The 18480-nt window shown below is 41.6% G+C and overlaps 1 protein-coding gene across 2 annotated transcripts; it reads right to left on the bottom strand.

The window, feature by feature from the left end:
* Positions 1–1189: 1189 nt before the first annotated feature.
* Positions 1190–17680, bottom strand: LOC129706956 (interferon regulatory factor 4-like). 2 transcript variants are annotated; one of them, XM_055651642.1, is made up of 9 exons: positions 16805–17679; positions 16163–16365; positions 12511–12697; positions 12186–12271; positions 11223–11358; positions 8286–8393; positions 5285–5647; positions 4779–4894; positions 1191–2362 (listed from the first exon to the last, which is right to left on the bottom strand). In XM_055651642.1, the coding sequence occupies exons 2-9, from the start codon at positions 16361–16363 to the stop codon at positions 2222–2224; spliced, it is 1338 nt and encodes a 445-aa protein (XP_055507617.1). In that variant the 5' UTR covers positions 16364–16365; positions 16805–17679; the 3' UTR covers positions 1191–2221. The 2 variants fall into 2 exon arrangements, with proteins under 2 accessions (XP_055507625.1, XP_055507617.1); XM_055651650.1 differs by lacking the exon at positions 5285–5647 and having other exon boundaries at positions 1190–2362; positions 16805–17680.
* Between the last annotated feature and the right edge of the window lie 800 nt (positions 17681–18480).

Genomic DNA, 18480 nt, shown 5'->3' with positions numbered 1-18480 from the left:
ACAAAACTGACCATATAGTTAATGACACTATCACTTATTCTAAACTGTCCAGATAGATCAAAATAATAGAGTCCTGGGGAGTTAAAACTTGAGTCAATGTAATGATATATTTGTCACCTCAATGCTTAGTTGCATAGTAGAGCATAATGCTGTTGCACAGTAGTTTATGCTGTAACATGATGCTTTGCAAATGAGCAGTGTGTATCAGGAAGAAATGGATTGCATATAATCACGCTTGGAATTGCCCCAATGACTAAATGACAGCTGGTAAACATGGGACTAAAAGGTCATTTGACTAACATGAAAACAGGAAGCTTTGCAATAGTCGTCTGATGTTAATTTTAATTACTGTCTGGTCAGTATTATATTCTATTTAATTTACTTAGATTAGAGGTACAGCACGGAAACAGGGCCTTCGGCCCACGAGTCCGCGCCGACCAGCGATCCGCGCGTATTAACATTATCCTATGCACATTAGGGACAATATACATTTCATAGAAAGCCAATTAACCTACAAACCTATATGTCTTTGGAGTGTGGGAGGAAACCGAAGATCTCGGAGAAAACCCATGCGGGTCACGGGAGAACGTACAAACGTACGGCATCCCTTAGTCGGGAACCAACCCGGTCTCTGGCGCTGAAAGCGCTGTCAGGCAGCAGCTCTACTGCTGCGCCACCGTTTAAAATCATGAGAGGAATAGATCTGGTAGATGCCCATAGTCTCTTGCCCAGTGTAGGTGAATCAAGGACCACAGGACATAAGTTTAAGGTAAAAGGGAAAATAATTTATAGGAATCTTAGGGGTAACTTTTTCACACAAATGGAGGTAGGTGTACGAATCAAGCTGCCAGAGGAGGTAGTTGAGGCAGGAACTTTCCCCAATATTTAAGAAACAATTAGACAGGTACATGGATAGGACAGGTTTGGAGGAATATGGACCAAACATGGGCAGGTGGGACTAGTGTAGCTGGGACATGTTGGCCAGTGTGGGCAAGTTGGGCTGAAGGGCCTGTTTCCACACTGTGTCACTCTATGACTAACTATCATGACAGAATTCAGAATTATGAGTAAACATGCATTTCTTTGGCTTTTTAAGAAGTTTGCTTTTTTTTTTAAAATCAGGTTTAATAGGCAAGGGGTTAACGTGAATAACGAATATACCAACTGTTAATTTTTTTTGTCAAAATATACTTTTTAAAAGCTTTATTTTTATTAGAAAAAAATCTGTTTAACAGCTTAGAAAATTAAACATATATTGAAACATTTCTGAGAAATTTAAATCGCATGCTAATTTGGGATATTATATCCCAGAATTCTCTTTCACATCGCAGATGTAAAATCGCAAAGGTATTGGCTTCCCTGAGAATCACAATTCCAAAATAAATACATTTACTTACAAGTACAGCATTGGATAGCACAAAGTATTCCAATAAAATTCAAACTGCCATGGGTGCAGAGAAGATTTCCGAGGATGTTGCCAGAACTCAAGGGGTGTGAGCTGTAGGGAGAGGTTGAGTAGGCTGGAACTCTATTCCTTGAAACACAGGAGGATGAGGGGTGATCTTATAGAGGTGTATACAATTTTGAGAGGGATAGGTAGGGTAGATGCACAGAGTCCCTTGTCCAGAGAAGGGGAATTGGGGGTGAGAGGACATAGGTTTAAGGTGAAGGGGAAAACATTAAATAGGAATCTGAGGAGTAACATTTTCACACAAAGGGTGGTGGGTGTATGGAACGAACTGCCAGAGGAGGCAGTTGAGGCAGGGACTATCACAATGTTCAAGAAACAATTAGACAGGTACATGGATAGGATTGTTTTCGAGGGATATGGGCCAAACACAAGCATGTGAGACTAGTGTAGCTGGGACATGTTGGCCGGCATGGGCAAGCTGGGCCGAAGGGCCTGTTTCCCCGCTCTAGGATTCAATGACTATAAAAACTTGCCAAATCCTTTAGTTTTCATTCCAAAACAGTAAAATTACTGTAATCATCTCAGTAGTCTATGTCACAGTGTATCATCACTCACAATGCCACAAATATAGGACAGTCCATTAGCAATCTTCAACAGATGACTGAGTTACTCCTGGAATCCAAGCTTTTGTAGAGTGACAGAAGACAGAAAGGGGCAATTTCCCTTTATTGAAACTGCAGAAGTTGCTGGACTTGCGGCTTTCCCATGTCACCTTGAGCTTCACAATAAAATCAACGGGTCTTCAAACTTTCAGTCTTGTATTGAATGTCGAATAGATCTATGATAATCCTCCACACTGTTCACATGATCAGGCATTTCATACCCTCGAAGCAGGTGTCCGCTGTTCTGCTGGGTGAAGTAATAAAGCTGCTTGGCCAACACCGGCTCAATCTAAAGACAAGCAAATAGTACAATTCCATTACTTTAAAGGCAGCGTACATATTGCTTCAGTTTGCTTCTGAATCCAAACTGCATGGAAAATAACGAAAATTTTAACCACAAGTTGAAATGGAAATCCCATAATTGATTCAAACTGTCTAAACAATAACAACAATTTTGAAGGACTGACCCAAGTATTTCTCTTTGCCCTAGACCTACTTGAAGAAACACAGAGCAAAGTTGGATCACAAGGAGAGGAGGTTCTCACCAAGCGGAAGGTAAATTGACAGCACCTTGACATGGGCAGCACAATGGAGATGCTGCCTTACAAAGCCAAGAGACTTGGTTTACTTCTCATATAGGGTGCTCTCTGCGTGGAGTTTGCATGTTCTCCCTGTGACCACGTGGGTTTCCTCTGGCTGCTCGGATTTTCTCCCACATTCTAAAGATGTGCAGGCTTGTAGGTTAATTGGCCTCTTGTAATTGCCCCCAACTGTGCATGGGGTGGATAGGAACGTGGGGTGGCATAGAACTAGTGTGAATGGGTGATCGATGGTCATCGTGGGCTGAAAGGCCTCTTTCCATGCTGTAGATTTCAATCAATCAGTCCCATATAGAAACATAGAAAATAGGTGCAGGAGGAGGCCATTCGGCCCTTCGAGCCAGCACCGCCATTCATTGTGATTATGGCTGATTGTCCCCTATCAATAACCCGTGCCAGCCTTCTCCACATATCCCTTGATTCCACTAGCCCCTAGAGCTCTATCTAATTCTCTTAAATCCATCCAGTGATTTGGCCTCCACTGCCCTCTGCGGCAGGGAATTCCATAAATTCACAACTCTCTGGGCGTGTGTGTGAGGTTGCATCAGTATACTTGGTAAAAGATAATCAGGATTTCAAAAAATGAAAGATAGCCATTAATGTGGTACAAACATGTTATACTCTCTTAGTTGATATTGAGAAGAGTAATAAAGCTCTTGGGTTTTTACAATTTGTGTTGTACCTGGTTGATCAAATTCAACTAATTCACGAATTGGCATCATGAGAGTTGATGTAAGGACCACCACCAATATCTGGCACAATCCATATCAAGATTTCTGTCTCACATGACTGTTGTTCAGCCATCAGTCATTGCTTGAGATAGGTATAGGCATTTCCCCTGGGCTATGCCATTGCTCCTGGCAATGACTGCAGCTAACACACTGAATAGAATGGCTTCACCTCAACCTCTCACACACTTTTGATTAGGCAGCAGAACATAGCACATGGTAATCTGCAAGTGATGCATGATAAGTGGGATAAAATGATGGAGGTACAGAGCAGGTGACATGGGAAGGAGAAGGCATGTCTTCAATAGGATACATTCATGCTACAAATATTGGTGCACTGAGATCTATGCAGCTCATTAAATATTATATACCCAACCATCTCGACCTGCTCTTTATAAAGACACACCAGGTTTGTGCAATATATGAGAAATCAGAGGAATAGCCTTGAAGGTACTTTAATATGACACCAGGTAAAATACAATTCTGTGACCTCTCCAATGATTTACAAATTGTAGGGACAAGGTTATTTCTGAGGCTTTTGCCATTCTACAAAATCCCTTTGAGGAAATTATCTAATTAATATTTGATTGCATTTTCTTGACATTCTCAGAGCAATAACATATATATAATATATATATATATATATATATAACATATATAAATATATATATATAACAATTACAGCATGGAAACAGCCCATCTCAACCCTTCTAGTCCGTGCCGAACACATAATCTCCCCTAGTCCCATATACCTGCGCTCAGACCATAACCCTCCATTCCCTTCCCATCCATACAACTATCCAATTTAATTTTAAACTATCCAATTTATTTTTAATCAATCACTTGAGTAGGCTAGGTACAAGGAAAATTGTGCTTCCTGCTATTCATTTCAAAGGCCAGGTTCTTTGTAGGAGGAGGGAGAAGGAGGTGAACTGAACAAAATGGACAAATCAGATGCACAGTGCCTGAGTGGAATTGGAGCCCAATGTTTTGGAAGAAGGAGCAGTGGCACAGAGGACTAGCATTTATGCTATTGGGAAAAAGATCATAGAATCGTGGAGTCGTACAGCATGGAAACAGGCCCTTTGGCTCAACGTCCATGCCGACCAAAATGCCCCATCTAACCTAATCCAATTTGCCTGCATTTGGTCTAGTAAAGCTAGAATATCAAATAAAGTGAAAGATAGAGAATAATAAGGAACATAAAGTTAAGTTTGAAATTGATTGGGTATCAGACAGAAACTCATAATGAGAAAGGAGTTTATACTTAAATTGTTACTAGAATTCTGCTCGTCATCCCCACCAATTCCCAGGATTTTTTAAAAAAATCTAAAAACATGCTTTTTTGTCTCACACTCTACAGTTGTCGTGAACTTACATGTGCTGTGATTAGTTTTCGCGATCTTTGTGGGTCTGGAAATTCCTCTCCAAAACAAAATACAATTTGGTATCTTGGCATGAATGTACGCCCATGATGTGCACAGCTCTGCAGCTCTGAAGACAACATATAACATCATTATTACAGTGTGTCTATCTTGAACAATTTGGTTCAAATATACGAGGAAAATGCCTGCCATTCAAATAATAATTCTAAAATATCTACTTTCTCCAAATTATTACTATTAAGAATGATGTCAACAATCTTCAGTTGCTATATTCTAATTGCAAGTTGAATACTATTCACACTTTTACTATTTAGACAAATAGTCTACAAGGTTAGATAACTATATATCATATGGTAACCATGAAACAAACCTCTGCTCACACGCATATTCACATTAATGATTGATGAGCTTACAGAATAAACAATTAAAGAACATGTCCATATTTTTATAATATACACATAGAAATATATTCATAGATGAATAAAACAAAATGAATTACCCATTAGAAACTGTTGTGTGTCAAACAGTTTTGTGACTTGGTCTCTCTCCAGTTTGTTGGGCCTGTCATTGTATGGCGCTAAAGGTCCTTCCCAGTAGATTCTGCTCTGGCACAACCGTTTGGCGTATAGACCATCAGGGGTCATCCACAGCAGGACCCCCTTCTCCAAGTGATTGAGAAGCTTGTCAATACCCTTGCGCTGTGCATTGCTGTCCGGATAAGGAAACAACACCTGATCTATGTTGCCAGCTGCAAATGGCTTATCATCGTGGACATGCGCTATTCTACAACCTTCAGGACTCGTAGTTGTCACTTCTCTCACCAGGGTTTCTCGATAATACAAAGAAATTTGTAGCCGACAGTCTGTAAAAGCAAATCAAATTGTCGTTTTCAGTATATCAGCAAGCTGAAAGTCATTGACATAATTCTCAGTAAATAGTAAAAAGAATTGTAGGATGTTTGGACTATTCCATTGTCAGGTCCAAATATTCTTTCCACACAAACCGACCAAATCAATCGGTTAACATAAATAAGCAGCTTCTTTAGGGTCAAGTGATGGCAAGTAGATTTTCGGAGTTCATAAGGCAGAACTCACATTCTGAAATTGAGAAGATCTCGGTAACATCTATTACCAGCATAGCCACTCTTGTACATGGGCAAGGTTAGGGCTACAACTGTGATTCAAGGAGTCCAACTGTGGACTTCCGATTCCATAGTTACATTTGGCAGGTTTTGATACACTTGTCTTCCTCAAGGTCATCTTATATTTTTTTTCTCTTTCTTTTAAGTTTTCTTCCTTTCCTTTTTCTTATTTTCCCTCTTTTTTTTAAAAAAACGGGCCGTTTACGCACAACACTTGATTTTAATAACATCTTGGTTCTTTCATTCAATTTTCAATTTCTTGTCTTCATTCAGGAATTAAATTACTCTCTCCTTCTTCTTTTATCTTCTATGTTTTTGTTTTCTTCAGGCCAGTCATGTGGCCAAGGTTGGGGAAGGGAGGGATAGTCAAGGGACTGAAGATGGCTGAAATGTAGTCTTAGAAATACCAGGCAGGATCAGGGGCCACAGTTGTCCAATTTAGAAATCCTTCATCCCTTTTTCTGCACCCAACTGAAGAGTCTGCCATCCACTGTATGGTTGGACGCATGGCTAGATTTAACAGTGGACACAACGTCAGTGGCTTTATTGTCATTTGTCTGACTATGCTGATCCGCACTTAACATTAACAATGGTCAAAATGAAATGCAAATAATTATAGGTGAAGCAATAGAGATAATCACTATACCAAACTAGCAAGAAGAAAACTAAGAAGCCAGTCATAGTATGAGAAATGCTCAGTTGTTGCATGGGATTCAGCACGCCATCTTAAAAATGAATATGATGAATATCTGCTGGTGACCAAAACACTGTCCCCACATTTTGCAATTTGCAGTCCATATCCCATGCTCTTAAGAAGCAATGCTGATAAATGATCAAGGAATGTGATCCAACGGTATCCCACCACTGGCCACATCTTCCCATTTCCTCCCCTTTCGACTTTCTGCAGAGACCGTTCCCTCCGTAACTCCCTGGTCAATTCGTCCCTTATCACACAAATCACCCCTTCCCCTGGCACATTCCCTTCTAACCGCAGGAAACGCTACACTTGTCGCTTTACCTCCCCCCCTCGACTCCATCCAAGGACCCAGCAGTATTTCCAGGTGAGGCAGAGGTTCACCTGCACCTCCTCCAACCTCATCTATTGCATCTGCTGTTCCAGGAGTCAACTGCTCTACATTGGTGAGACCAAGCGCAGGCTTGGCAATCGCTTCGCCCAACACCTCTGCTCAGCTCGCAATAACCAACCTGATCTCGTGGTAGCTCAGCACTTCAACTCCCCCTCCCATTCCGAATCTGACCTTTCTGTCCTGGGCCTCCTCAGAGTGAGTCCCACCGTAAATTGGAGGAGCAGCACCTCATATTTTGCTTGGGCAGTTTATACCCCTGTGGTATGAGCATTGACTTCTCCAATTTCAGGTAGTCCTTGCTTTCTCCCTCCTTCCCCTCCCCTTCCCAGCTCTCCCACAGCCTACTGTCTCCGCCTCCTCCCTTCTTTTTCCCGCCCGCCCCGTCCAACATCAGTCTGAAGAAGAGTCTCGACCCGAAACGTTGCCTATTCCTCCGCTCCATAGATGATGCCTCATCCGCTGGGGTTCTCCAGTATTGTTGTCTACCAAGGAATATGTTAAATTGCTTAGAGTTGAAACTGCACAAAACTGTTTTCTACCATGACAATACGACCACAGGAGTCCACCAAAATATATACTGTATGAATGCAGGTAATTGTTTCTTTAAAAAGGCAGTAAAACATTCCAAGATGCTTTACAGGACTATTATCAGGCAAATATATGACACAGAGCAAGATAAGCAAATAGAACGACAATACATTTCAAGAAATGTTATGTAAGGAAAAGACAGAGGGAGATAAGTGGAGAGGTTTAAAGAGTACATCTCAGGGATTAAGAACAAGGCCTTTGAAGGCACAGACATCAATGATGGACCTAATGGCTAAGAGTCAGAGGTTATGGGGAGAAGGCAGGAGAATGGGGTTAGGAGGGAGAGACAGATCAGCCATGATTGAATGGCGGAGTAGACTTTATGTGCCGAATGGTCTAACGCTACTCCTTTCACATGATCTTATGATCTTGTGAGTGCAGGAAAGCAGATTTTGGTGCTATGGTAATGTGGATTATAGAGATAAGTGTGAAGCCACAACCAGATTTGGAAGCGAGGATGACAATTTTATATCTGTGTGCAGTCACTCTGAGAACCAAGATGATACAAAGTGCCCAGGAATGATAAGACAAAGATATGATTTAGAAAATGGGCAGCAGAGTTTTCGATAAGATTATTTATGAAGATAGAAAGTTATCAGAAAGCTATTGATCAAAGGGTCTAAGAAGTTACAAAGCCATAGATAAGTGCTGCCACCTTGCAAATGCCACAGGCACGAACTTACCCGAGAGGGCCAGTGCTTCACCAGTTCTCATACTAGCTTCAATGGGAATACCAGGTGCTTGTGACTCAGCAGATGCACAAGTATAAAACGACCCAGTAACTTGATAACCTGTAAAGAGAATAAAACTGAAATGATGCGCTGGTTTAAAACTAATGTTAACAATTATGCGTACTGCATGATCATCCTCAATAACTTGTTCACCAAATGCAACACCCATGTCAGTTAAAATATTTTACACATTTGTTTTGACTTTAGCATCTGCATGAAAATTACCAAACTGCAATCTGTTCTGACATGCCATTGATTTGTTAGCAATAACATTGACATGAATATTAGATCCTCTTTTTGCTTTACTGTATGAAATATTTTAAGTGTTTCTGCAAGTGAGTGTTTTTATATGGGAATTTAAAAAAAATCATATAATTTGTTCTTAATTTGACCAATTGAGTTCAACGAATAATTTATTAAAGATACACCTGTGCCTTACACAAACTTGGGCCTCAGTTTCCCTCTCCTTTGCTCCATTATATGTATTAGAGGTAGGAGGTGACCGTGGCTAAGGGAAGTCAAGGATAGTATAAAAATAAAAGAGAAGTATAACATAGCAAACACGAGTGGGAAGTCAGAGGATTGGGAAACTTTTAAAGAGCAACAGAAGATAACTAAAAAGGCAATATGGGGAGAAAGGATGAGGTACAAAGGTAAGCTAGCCATGAATATAAAGGAGGATAATAAAAGCTTCTTTAGGTATGTGAAGATGAAAAAAAATTAGTTAAGACAGTATGGGTCCCTTGAAGACAGAAACAGGTGAATTTATTATGGGGAACAAGGAAATTGCAGACGAGTTGAACAGGTACTTCGGATCTGTCTTCACTAAGGAGGACACAAACAATCTCCCAGATGTATTAGTGGCCAGAGGACCTAGGGTGGAACTGAAGGAAATTCACATTAGGCAGGAAATGGTATTGGATAGACTGATGGGACTGAAGGCTGATAAATCCCCAGGGGCTGGTGGTCTGCATCCCAGGGTACTTAAGGAGTTGGCTCCAGAAATTGCGGATGCATTGGTGATCATTTTCCAATGTTCTATAGACTCAGGATCAGTTCCTGTGGATTGGAGGGTAGCTAATGTAAGAAAGGTGCGAGAGAGAAAACAGGGAATTATAGACCAGTTAGCCTGACGTCGGTGGTGGGGAAGATGCTGGAGTCAATTATAGCTGTACATTTGGATAGCAGTAACAGGATCGGTCCGTCAGCATGGATTTATGAAGGGGAAATCATGCTTGACTAGTCTTCCGGAATATTTTGAGGATGTTACTAGGAAAATGGACAAGGGAGGGCCAGTGGATGTAGTGTGCATAGACTTTCAGAAAGCATTTGATAAGGTCCCATATAGGAGGTTAGTGGGCAAAATTAGAGCACATGGTATTGGGGGTAGAGTGCTGACATGGATGGAAAATTGGTTGGCAGACAGGAAACAAATAGTGGGGAATAACGGGTCCCTTTCAGAACCGCAAGGCTCGGTGCTGGGACCGCTGCTATTTACAATATATATTAATTATTTAGATGAAGGGATCAAAATCAACATTAGCGAATTTGCAGATGACACAAAGCTGGGTGGCAGTGTGAACGGTGAGTAGGATGCTATGAAGATGCAGGGTGACTTGGACAGGTTGCGTGAGTGGGCAGATGCATGGCAGATGCAGTTTAATGTGAATAAATGTGAGGTTATCCACTTTGGTGGCAAGAACGGGAAGGCAGATTATTATCTGAATGGTGTCAAATTAGGAAAAGGGGAAATAATGGAAATCTGGATGTCCTTGTACATCAGTCACTGAAAGTAAGAATGCGGGTACAGCAGGCAGTGAAGAAAGCTAATGGCATGTTGGCTTTCATAGCAAGAGGAATTGAGTATTGGAGCAAAGACGTCCTTCTGCAGTTGTACAGGGCCCTGGTGAGACCACACGGAGTATTGTGTGCCGTTTTGGTCTCCAAACATGAGGAAGGACATTCTTGCTATTGAGGGAGTGCAGTGTAGGTTCACAAGGTTAATCACCGGGATGGTGGGACTGTCCTATTTTGAAAAAATGGAACGACTGGGCTTGTACACACTGGAATTTAGAAGAATGAGTGGGGATCTTATTGAAATGTATAAGATTATTAAGGAATTGGATACGCTAGAGGCAGGAAAAAAGCCCCCATTGTTGGGGGTGTCCAGAATCAGGGATCAATGTTTAAGAATAAGGGGAAGGCCATTTATAATGGAGATGAGGAAAAGCTTTTTCACCCAGAGAGTTGTGAATCTGTGGAATTGTCTGCCTCAGAAGGCAGTGGAGGCCGATTCTCTGGCTGCTTTCAAGAAAGAGTTAGATAGAGCTCTTTAAGATAGCGGAGGCAAGAGATATGGGGAGAAGGCAGGAATGGGGTACTGATTGTGGATGATCAGCCATGATCACAGTGAATGGTGGTGCTGGCTTGAAGGGCCGAATGGCCTACTCCTGCACATATCGTCTATTGTCTACAACTGAGACTGGATAGTTAACATTTCAGTGATGGAATAACTTCAGAAAATTATTTAGAAGCAAACATTGAAACATATAAAATAGGTGCAGGAGTAGGCCATTCAGCCCTTCGAGCCAACACTGCCATTCAATATGATCATGGCTGATCATCCAAAATCAGTACCCCGTTCCTGCCTTCTCCCCATATCCTTGATTCACATCACATTGCAGCCATGTGAGCTTTCCTTTGTAGATTTGAATGAATGGTCTCAGGGTGAAGTTTAGATTTCTACTGCATTTAAGACTGATAATATCCAAATTATTCTTTGGTAAAGAGAGAGACACATTTTTTCCTCCTTTTGGCAGATTAATAAAAATGATGTCACCTACAATTAATTGTTTTCTACCACACAGGCCATTATATGGGAAATCTTACCATTTTCACAACCAGGTCCTTGCCAATGATGATTTCGTGGAGCGAAAGGCACTGGTGAGCATTGATAGGAGAGTTCAGGATGTGGCTGTTCATATTCTCTCCAGCTGCGTTCATGCGGTACTATGTAGTTTGGTAGCTGAAAGTCAAAACAACATACTAATGGTTTTTAACTTTATTGCACAAGGAATTCTGGTTTTCACTGCCATTTGAAGTGTATCAACTCCAGGACTTTCATATGAAGAAAGACTGGATAGACTCGGCTTGTACTCGCTAGAATTTAGAAGATTGAGGGGGGATCTTATAGAAACGTACAAAATTCTTAAGGGGTTGGACAAGCTAGATGGAGGAAGATTGTTCCCGATGTTGGAGAAGTCGAGAGTTATATCTACTATAAATTCAAATTCACACATGCACTGACTACACCGCCCAACACGGACTTCCATCTGTATATATGTATATATGTATGTAGCGCCGCAGAATTTGTGCACCTATTCCCCCCCCCATCTCCCTTCTGTTTTTTGTTTTTTCTGTTTCTTGTTTTTTGTGCTAAATTGTATGTATGCACTGAGTACGAGCAGCTTTCAGTTTCACTGTACATGTATAGTGACAATAAATGGCATATCATATCATATCAAGTCCAGGACAAGGGGTCAAAGTTTAAGGATAAAGTGGAAATCCTTTAGGACCGAGATGAGAAAAACATTTTTCACACAGAGAGTAGTAAATCTCTGGAACTCTCTGCCACAGAAGGTAGTTGAGGCCAGTTCATTGGCTATATTTAAGAGGGAGCCAGATGTGGCCCTTGTGGCTAAAGGGATCAGGCGGTATGGAGAGAAGGCAGGTACAGGATACTGAGTTGGATGATCAGCCATGATCATATTGAATGGCGGTGCAGGCTCGAAGGGCTGAATGGCCTACTCCTGCACCTATTTTCTATGTTTCTATGTCTAAGGTGTTGCTTACCTGGGGCGGCATAGATGAGTATGTAGGGTAAGGATGATGGTTGACAAGCATCTGTTGATCTTCCATGCTTACTTGTTTTGATCCTCCTTACAATAAAAAGACAAGATGATATTGTGAATGAGGAAAGGAGGTTCGGGTTGATATTAATTTATTCATTTGACATGGCATTTTGAATGCGAGCAGATTTGAAGGAAATTATTTCAATCTTCCAAGATCATGGAAGCCATCATATTCAAACACTGTTCAATGTTTATCCTCCCCATTCTAGTTCACTCGCGAAATAAAGGTTTCCCAAACTAAACAGACAATTAGAGTGATCAAATACCTTTCTTGGCCCCCTCTGGTATAATTTTGTACACTTTGTATGGGTCTGAAATATCCAGTTGACTGCGATCAATCAACTCATCAAAATCATTGCTCTTATTTAAGGCACATCGTAGCCGAGTCTTCCATGTTGGTGGATCTGGTTTGTCAATTCCTTCACGAAATTTGCCTTTGAAAAGTGCCCAAGCCTAGAAGAAAAATAACATTTCACAGTAAGTTGAGGAAATCCCCACTAATTATTCTGTGCTATAAAAAAATCTGTGTAATATCTTGTAATATGCGAAATAATAAACAAGCTAAAAATTATACATTAGAATGTTGAAGGCTTACAATCCTAGACGTTTCCCAAAACACGTAAGACTATCAATATCTGAAGTACATTCTCAATCCTAAATGGCCTACCCCTTATTCCCCCTCTAGAGCCACAGAGTCAAACAGCATGGAAACAGGCTCTTCAGCCTAATTCGTCATGCCAACCAAGATTCCCCATCATCTCCTTACATTTGCCCTATATCCCTCCAAAACCTTCCTATCCATGTGCATGCCCAATAGTATTTTAAATGAATGCGCAAAACACTTTAAAATCTCACATTATGTTGTGGATTTTAAAACGTATAAGCAATGCTTTAACCTGGAGAACAAAGATTAGCTGGTAATGCTTGCATATAGCATTTTTCTGGTAGGATAAAGGAGGAAGTAGGGCAGTGAATGGAATCATTTTATTATATATTTTTTTTAAATACCCCTTATTCTTAAACTGTTGCCCTGGTTCTGCACTCCCCCAACATCGGGAACATGTTTCATTCCTCTAGCATGTCCAATCCCTTAATAATCTTATATGTTTCAATAAGATCCCCTCTCATGCTTCTAAATTCCAGTGTATACAAGCACAGTCGTTCCATTCTTTCAACATATGACAGTCCCGCCATCCCGGTAATTAACCTTGTGGACCTGTGCTGCACTCCCTCAATAGCAAGAATGTCCTTCCTCAAATTTGGAGACCAAAACTGCACACAATACTCCAGGTGTGGCCTCATCGGGGCCCTGCACAACTGCAGAAGAACCTCTTTCCTCCTATACTCAAAGGCTATGAAGGCCAACATGCCATTAGCTTTCTTCACTGCTTGCTGTACCTGCATGCTTTACTTTCAGTGACTGATGTACAATGACACCCAGATCCATTGGTACTTCCCTCTTTCCTAACTTGACACCATTCAGATAATAATCTGCCTGTTCTTGCCACCAAAGTGGATAACATCACATTTATCTGCATTAAACTGCATCTGCTCACTCACCCTGTCTAAATTACCCTGCATCCTCATAGCATTCTCCTCACAGTTCACACTGCCATCCAGCTTTGTGTCACCTGCAAATTTGCTAATGTTACTTTTAATCCCTTCATCTAAATCATTATATTGTAAATAGCTGCGATCCCAGCACCAAGCCTTGCGGTACCCCACTGGTCACTGGCTGCCATTCTGAAAGGGACCAATTTTCTGTCCATGTCAGTACCCTGCTCAACTGTAATACTGAAACTTCTGATTTTCCCTTCTCCCTCTCAAATTGTAGATTAAAACTTATCATATTATGGTCACTAACTCCTAATGGCCCATTTACCTGGAGTTTCCTTATCAAATCCGGTTCATAACACAACTCTAAATCCAGAATTGTCTTCTCCTTGGTAGGCTCTAGTACAAGCTGCTCTCAGAATCCATCTCGGAGGCACTCCACAAACTCCCTTTCTTGTAGTCCAGTACCAACCTGATTTTCCCAGTCTACCTGCATGTTGAAATCTCTCATAAGCACTATAGCATTACCTTTGCTACATGGCAATTTTAACTCTTGATTCAACTTGCACCCTATATCCAGGCTACTGTTTGGGGGCCTGTAGATAACTCCCACTAGGGGTCTTTTTACCCTTACAATTCCTCAATTCTATCCATACAGACTCTACATCTCCTGATTCTATATCACTCCTCGCAAGGGACTGAATTTCATTCCTTATCAACAGAGCAGTATTAATGTAATACTGCAACCAGAACCCTTAAGGGAAAGTACATGTTCAATTCACTATGACTTGCCATTTAACATTTGTCAAACTATTAGTGTACGTTGAGTAAAGTCATGGTGAAGCATAATCACTTTGCTGAAAATAAATAACCCTTTTCCATTAAAACATCTGAACTAATTAATATAATAATTTTCCATACATGCACACCATGCATGTTAGAATGAACATGCTAAGACTTTATATTTTTAGCTGGTGTACTTTCCTGGAAGCTGAACTCCTCTCCTGCCCCCCAGTTTGCAGAAACTAAGAATGACCTGTATAAATAACTCATCTCTAGCATTGGTATGTGTAGTGAGTCACATAAGCCACATCATTTATATTTGCTCGTTACCGATTTAAGAAATTAATTTCTTGGCAACCAATGATGCAATTTCCCTGAAACAAAAGAGCAAACTCTATCGGTGTCGCTGTCCAATGTTATCACATGGGGGAACATTTGACCACAATTATTCAAGCACACCTACACATACATGAGGTTTTTTTTTCCTGAAATACAAGACAGCGCTGCACAAGTCACAAGGGTAATAGAAAGCAACTGGTGCTGAGCTGTCTAAAATGATGAGAGGAATAGATTGGGTAGATGCACAAAGTCTCTTGCCCAGAGTAGGGGAATCGAGGACCAGAGGACATAGGTTCAAGGCGAAGGGGACAAGATTTAATAGGAATCCGAGGGGTCGCTTTTTTCACACACAGGATGGTGGGAGTATGGAGCAAGCTGCCAGATGAGGTAGTTGAGGCTGGGACTCGACTACCTCAAGTGCAGCAGCGTTTAAGAAACAGTTTAACCGGTACATTAATAGTGTTTGAGAAGGAACTGCAGATGCTGGAAAATCGAAGGAACACAAAAATGCTGGAGAAACTCAGCGGGTGCAGCAGCATCTATGGAGCGGAGGAAATAGGCAACGTTTCGGGCCGAAAATAGGACAGGTTTGGAGGAATATGGATCAAGCGCCGGCGGGTGGGAGCAGTGTAGCTGGGACATGTTGGCCGGTGTGGGCAAGTTGAGCCGAGGGGCCTGTTTCCCCACTGTATCTCTTTATGACTCTATCATGCATATATGTTCTCCAGCCCCGGCAGCACCTAACTAAGAGCACCTAACTTGCAGGACATTGTCCCACCACGCAGTATCTCCATCAACTACTCATGCGGTACACACACAGCGACAGGCCCGCTGGAAATACCCAATTTACGAGAATTACAACACAAGAAATGTCCGAGAAACTTTGCACACATGAAATGTTGAGAAGTTTGATATGAGCAAGGTCACACGGCGGGCATGAACATTAAAATCTAGAGAATGGCAGCAGCCGTGCAGGGTCGGGGGTTAGACGGATGAGCGGGCAGAGCATGTGGGGCACTCCAGCTCACGGTCACTGGGACTCTGACAGCTCTAGCGTCGGGCTGATCCCGCGGGCTATCTTATGCAACCCTCTTGAAAGGAGGAAAGGCTCAGAGGTAAAATAAAATAAAAGAGGAAACTATAAACCTCCTCCCCCCCTCCCCCTGAGAGCCAAACATTGTCAGAACTTAAGTGCAACAATCGAAGAAACACGAGCAGTGAGGTGAGAGAAAGTGATTCTACCTTGAAAAGGGCAGCGTCCTCGTCTCGGTTGTAATCCTGTTTGCCGGCATGTTTCCAAGGAATCCGAAAAATGGTCTTGTCTTCGTTCTCCCAGATCAGCCCGGGATATTTACCACTGTCAATCTGGTCGATCAACCACTGGCGAAGTTTGCCGTTTCCGGAAGTCACTGGAGCCATGTTGCAGTCTGAGTCCATATTCATTTCTATTGAACACAACGTGAGTGTGTGTGAAAGAAGATGTGCGTGGGACTTAAACTTAGCGCTAAAGATGCACTGCTTGCTGTTAACATTGCTCAGGGAAGGGGGACGAGGGCCATGTAATAAATTGACCCCCCGGCTCTGCAGACCATGAGAAATCACTTGTGCTCCTGCAATATCACTCAGCATTCACCAACAAGAAACATTTCTGATTTAAACTTGAACGCTAATAATGCATGAAAAGTTGAAGCATAATTAAAACATGTAGCTATTGCACACGAAACCAGGTGCTACCAGCCCGATAAGGACGCATTAAAAAAAAAATCTGCGTTTAAAATGTGTGACTATTTGCTTTTTACAGACTGAGTCATCTAATCAGTGTCTGATAATGAAAGTCTACTATGATTCAAGAACAAGTCGCCAACAAAGTACCAGGTCTCTTACCTTACGCCTGATGCCTACCTTCTAAATGATTGACGTGTGTTGACTAGTTACGATGCAACTGATTCACTGGGCACGAAATGTGAAGGAACGTTCCCTTATATGCAAGCCCCGGAAGGCGGGGCTCTCGCTGCGTGTTAATCACACCCTGACCTCTGTTTTGCAGAAGTAGCGATAGAAGGAAAATACACAGCGACGCACAACAATTCAAAGTACGAAAGATTTGCCAACGTGCTTGTTTACCAGAAGAATTGACAGATTGTCATTTAAAGGAATACAGACCCTTAGATCGGAGCAGGTGATAAATGGTAAATGTATCTGAGCAGAGAATGGAAAATCAACCGATGAAAACATTTACTTGGTTCGCGAAGTAAAAATCAACGTAGACTTTGAATCACATGTGGCTGTCATTTATACACAATGTGACTTGCATCAGAATATCATTTTCGCTACACCCTCCATAAATTGAAGGGATAGGTCGTGACATTGTCCTAAAGATCTCCGAAATGTTTCGGATATTCTCTTTACTTTGTCACGGCACGTTTGTTACTTCGCTAGTGTAGGGCACCATCAGCTAAAAGCCATCTCATGTATTCATCGTTTCATAAATGCTCAAGTTCAGCGCGAAGTACTTCTGAAGTACTTCTAGATTGTTGCACGAATAAATAAGTGAACAATACACAGGCAGGCCAGAAACAGGTTAGTTCTCCGAAGATACACAACATACTGGCGTAATTCAGCGGGACAGGCAGCATCTCTGGATACAAGGAATGGGTGACGTTTCGGGTCGAGACCCTTCTTCAGACCCAACACGTCACCCATTCCTTCTATCCGGAGATGCTGCCTGTCCCGCTGAATTACTCCAGCATTTTGTGTCCATCTTCGGTGTAAGCCAGCATTTGCAGTTCCTTCCCACGGGTTATTTCTCCGGACTGAAGTTAGCTGATGAAAGCCAGGATACAAGAATATGGGCATTCTCGCATTGGGATTTGGAGAGGGAAGTTAGACCTAGTGGCATTTCTGTTTCATCGTGGACCTACCTACAGGAAGGACCAGACTCGGTTGAAATGTTCCCCATTGTCATGCAGCGTGCTGCCAATGCAATAATGATTACTGGAGCAAAATATACCTGGACATGCAAACTTGTCTCAGCCGGGAGAGAGAAAAAAAAGGGCAGAGAAAAAGACTGAAGAATATCATAAGATGAAAATGCACATTATAAGAAAACGTTTAAATTAGCCCAGATATGTCCATTGGAATACATATTGGCTCGCGAATACATAGTTTAATAGTTTCAAGGCAACATAATTGCTCCTGTCTCAACGTTCTGGAAATGTTCTTTACACAAACGTGCAGCGCAACCGCCGTGAACTAATCGGTTATTGGTTATGAATTGGATGATTACTAATTTAGTACCGCCATCTCCTGGGCAACGCTTCGAGAATGCATGTATTACTCTCACCTCCCGCAACATATTGAAATATATTTGCTCGATCAAACTTAAACCGAATGTTTCTCATACAATGTCAAATCAATCTCAGACATTGGAGGAATAAAGCATGAAATCTAAAAAAAACTAACACGAAGTTCTCACGCTGGGGTCTCAATTGACACGGTGATTTTTGATATTCGAAATATTAAGCATTGATTTTATATGTTATATGCGCATTAGTGATAGG

This window comes from Leucoraja erinacea, chromosome 2 (assembly GCF_028641065.1).
Source record: "Leucoraja erinacea ecotype New England chromosome 2, Leri_hhj_1, whole genome shotgun sequence".
Taxonomy (NCBI): domain Eukaryota; kingdom Metazoa; phylum Chordata; class Chondrichthyes; order Rajiformes; family Rajidae; genus Leucoraja; species Leucoraja erinaceus.
Note: the sequence above shows the minus strand (reverse complement) of the source record. Positions and strands in the feature narration are given on the sequence as shown.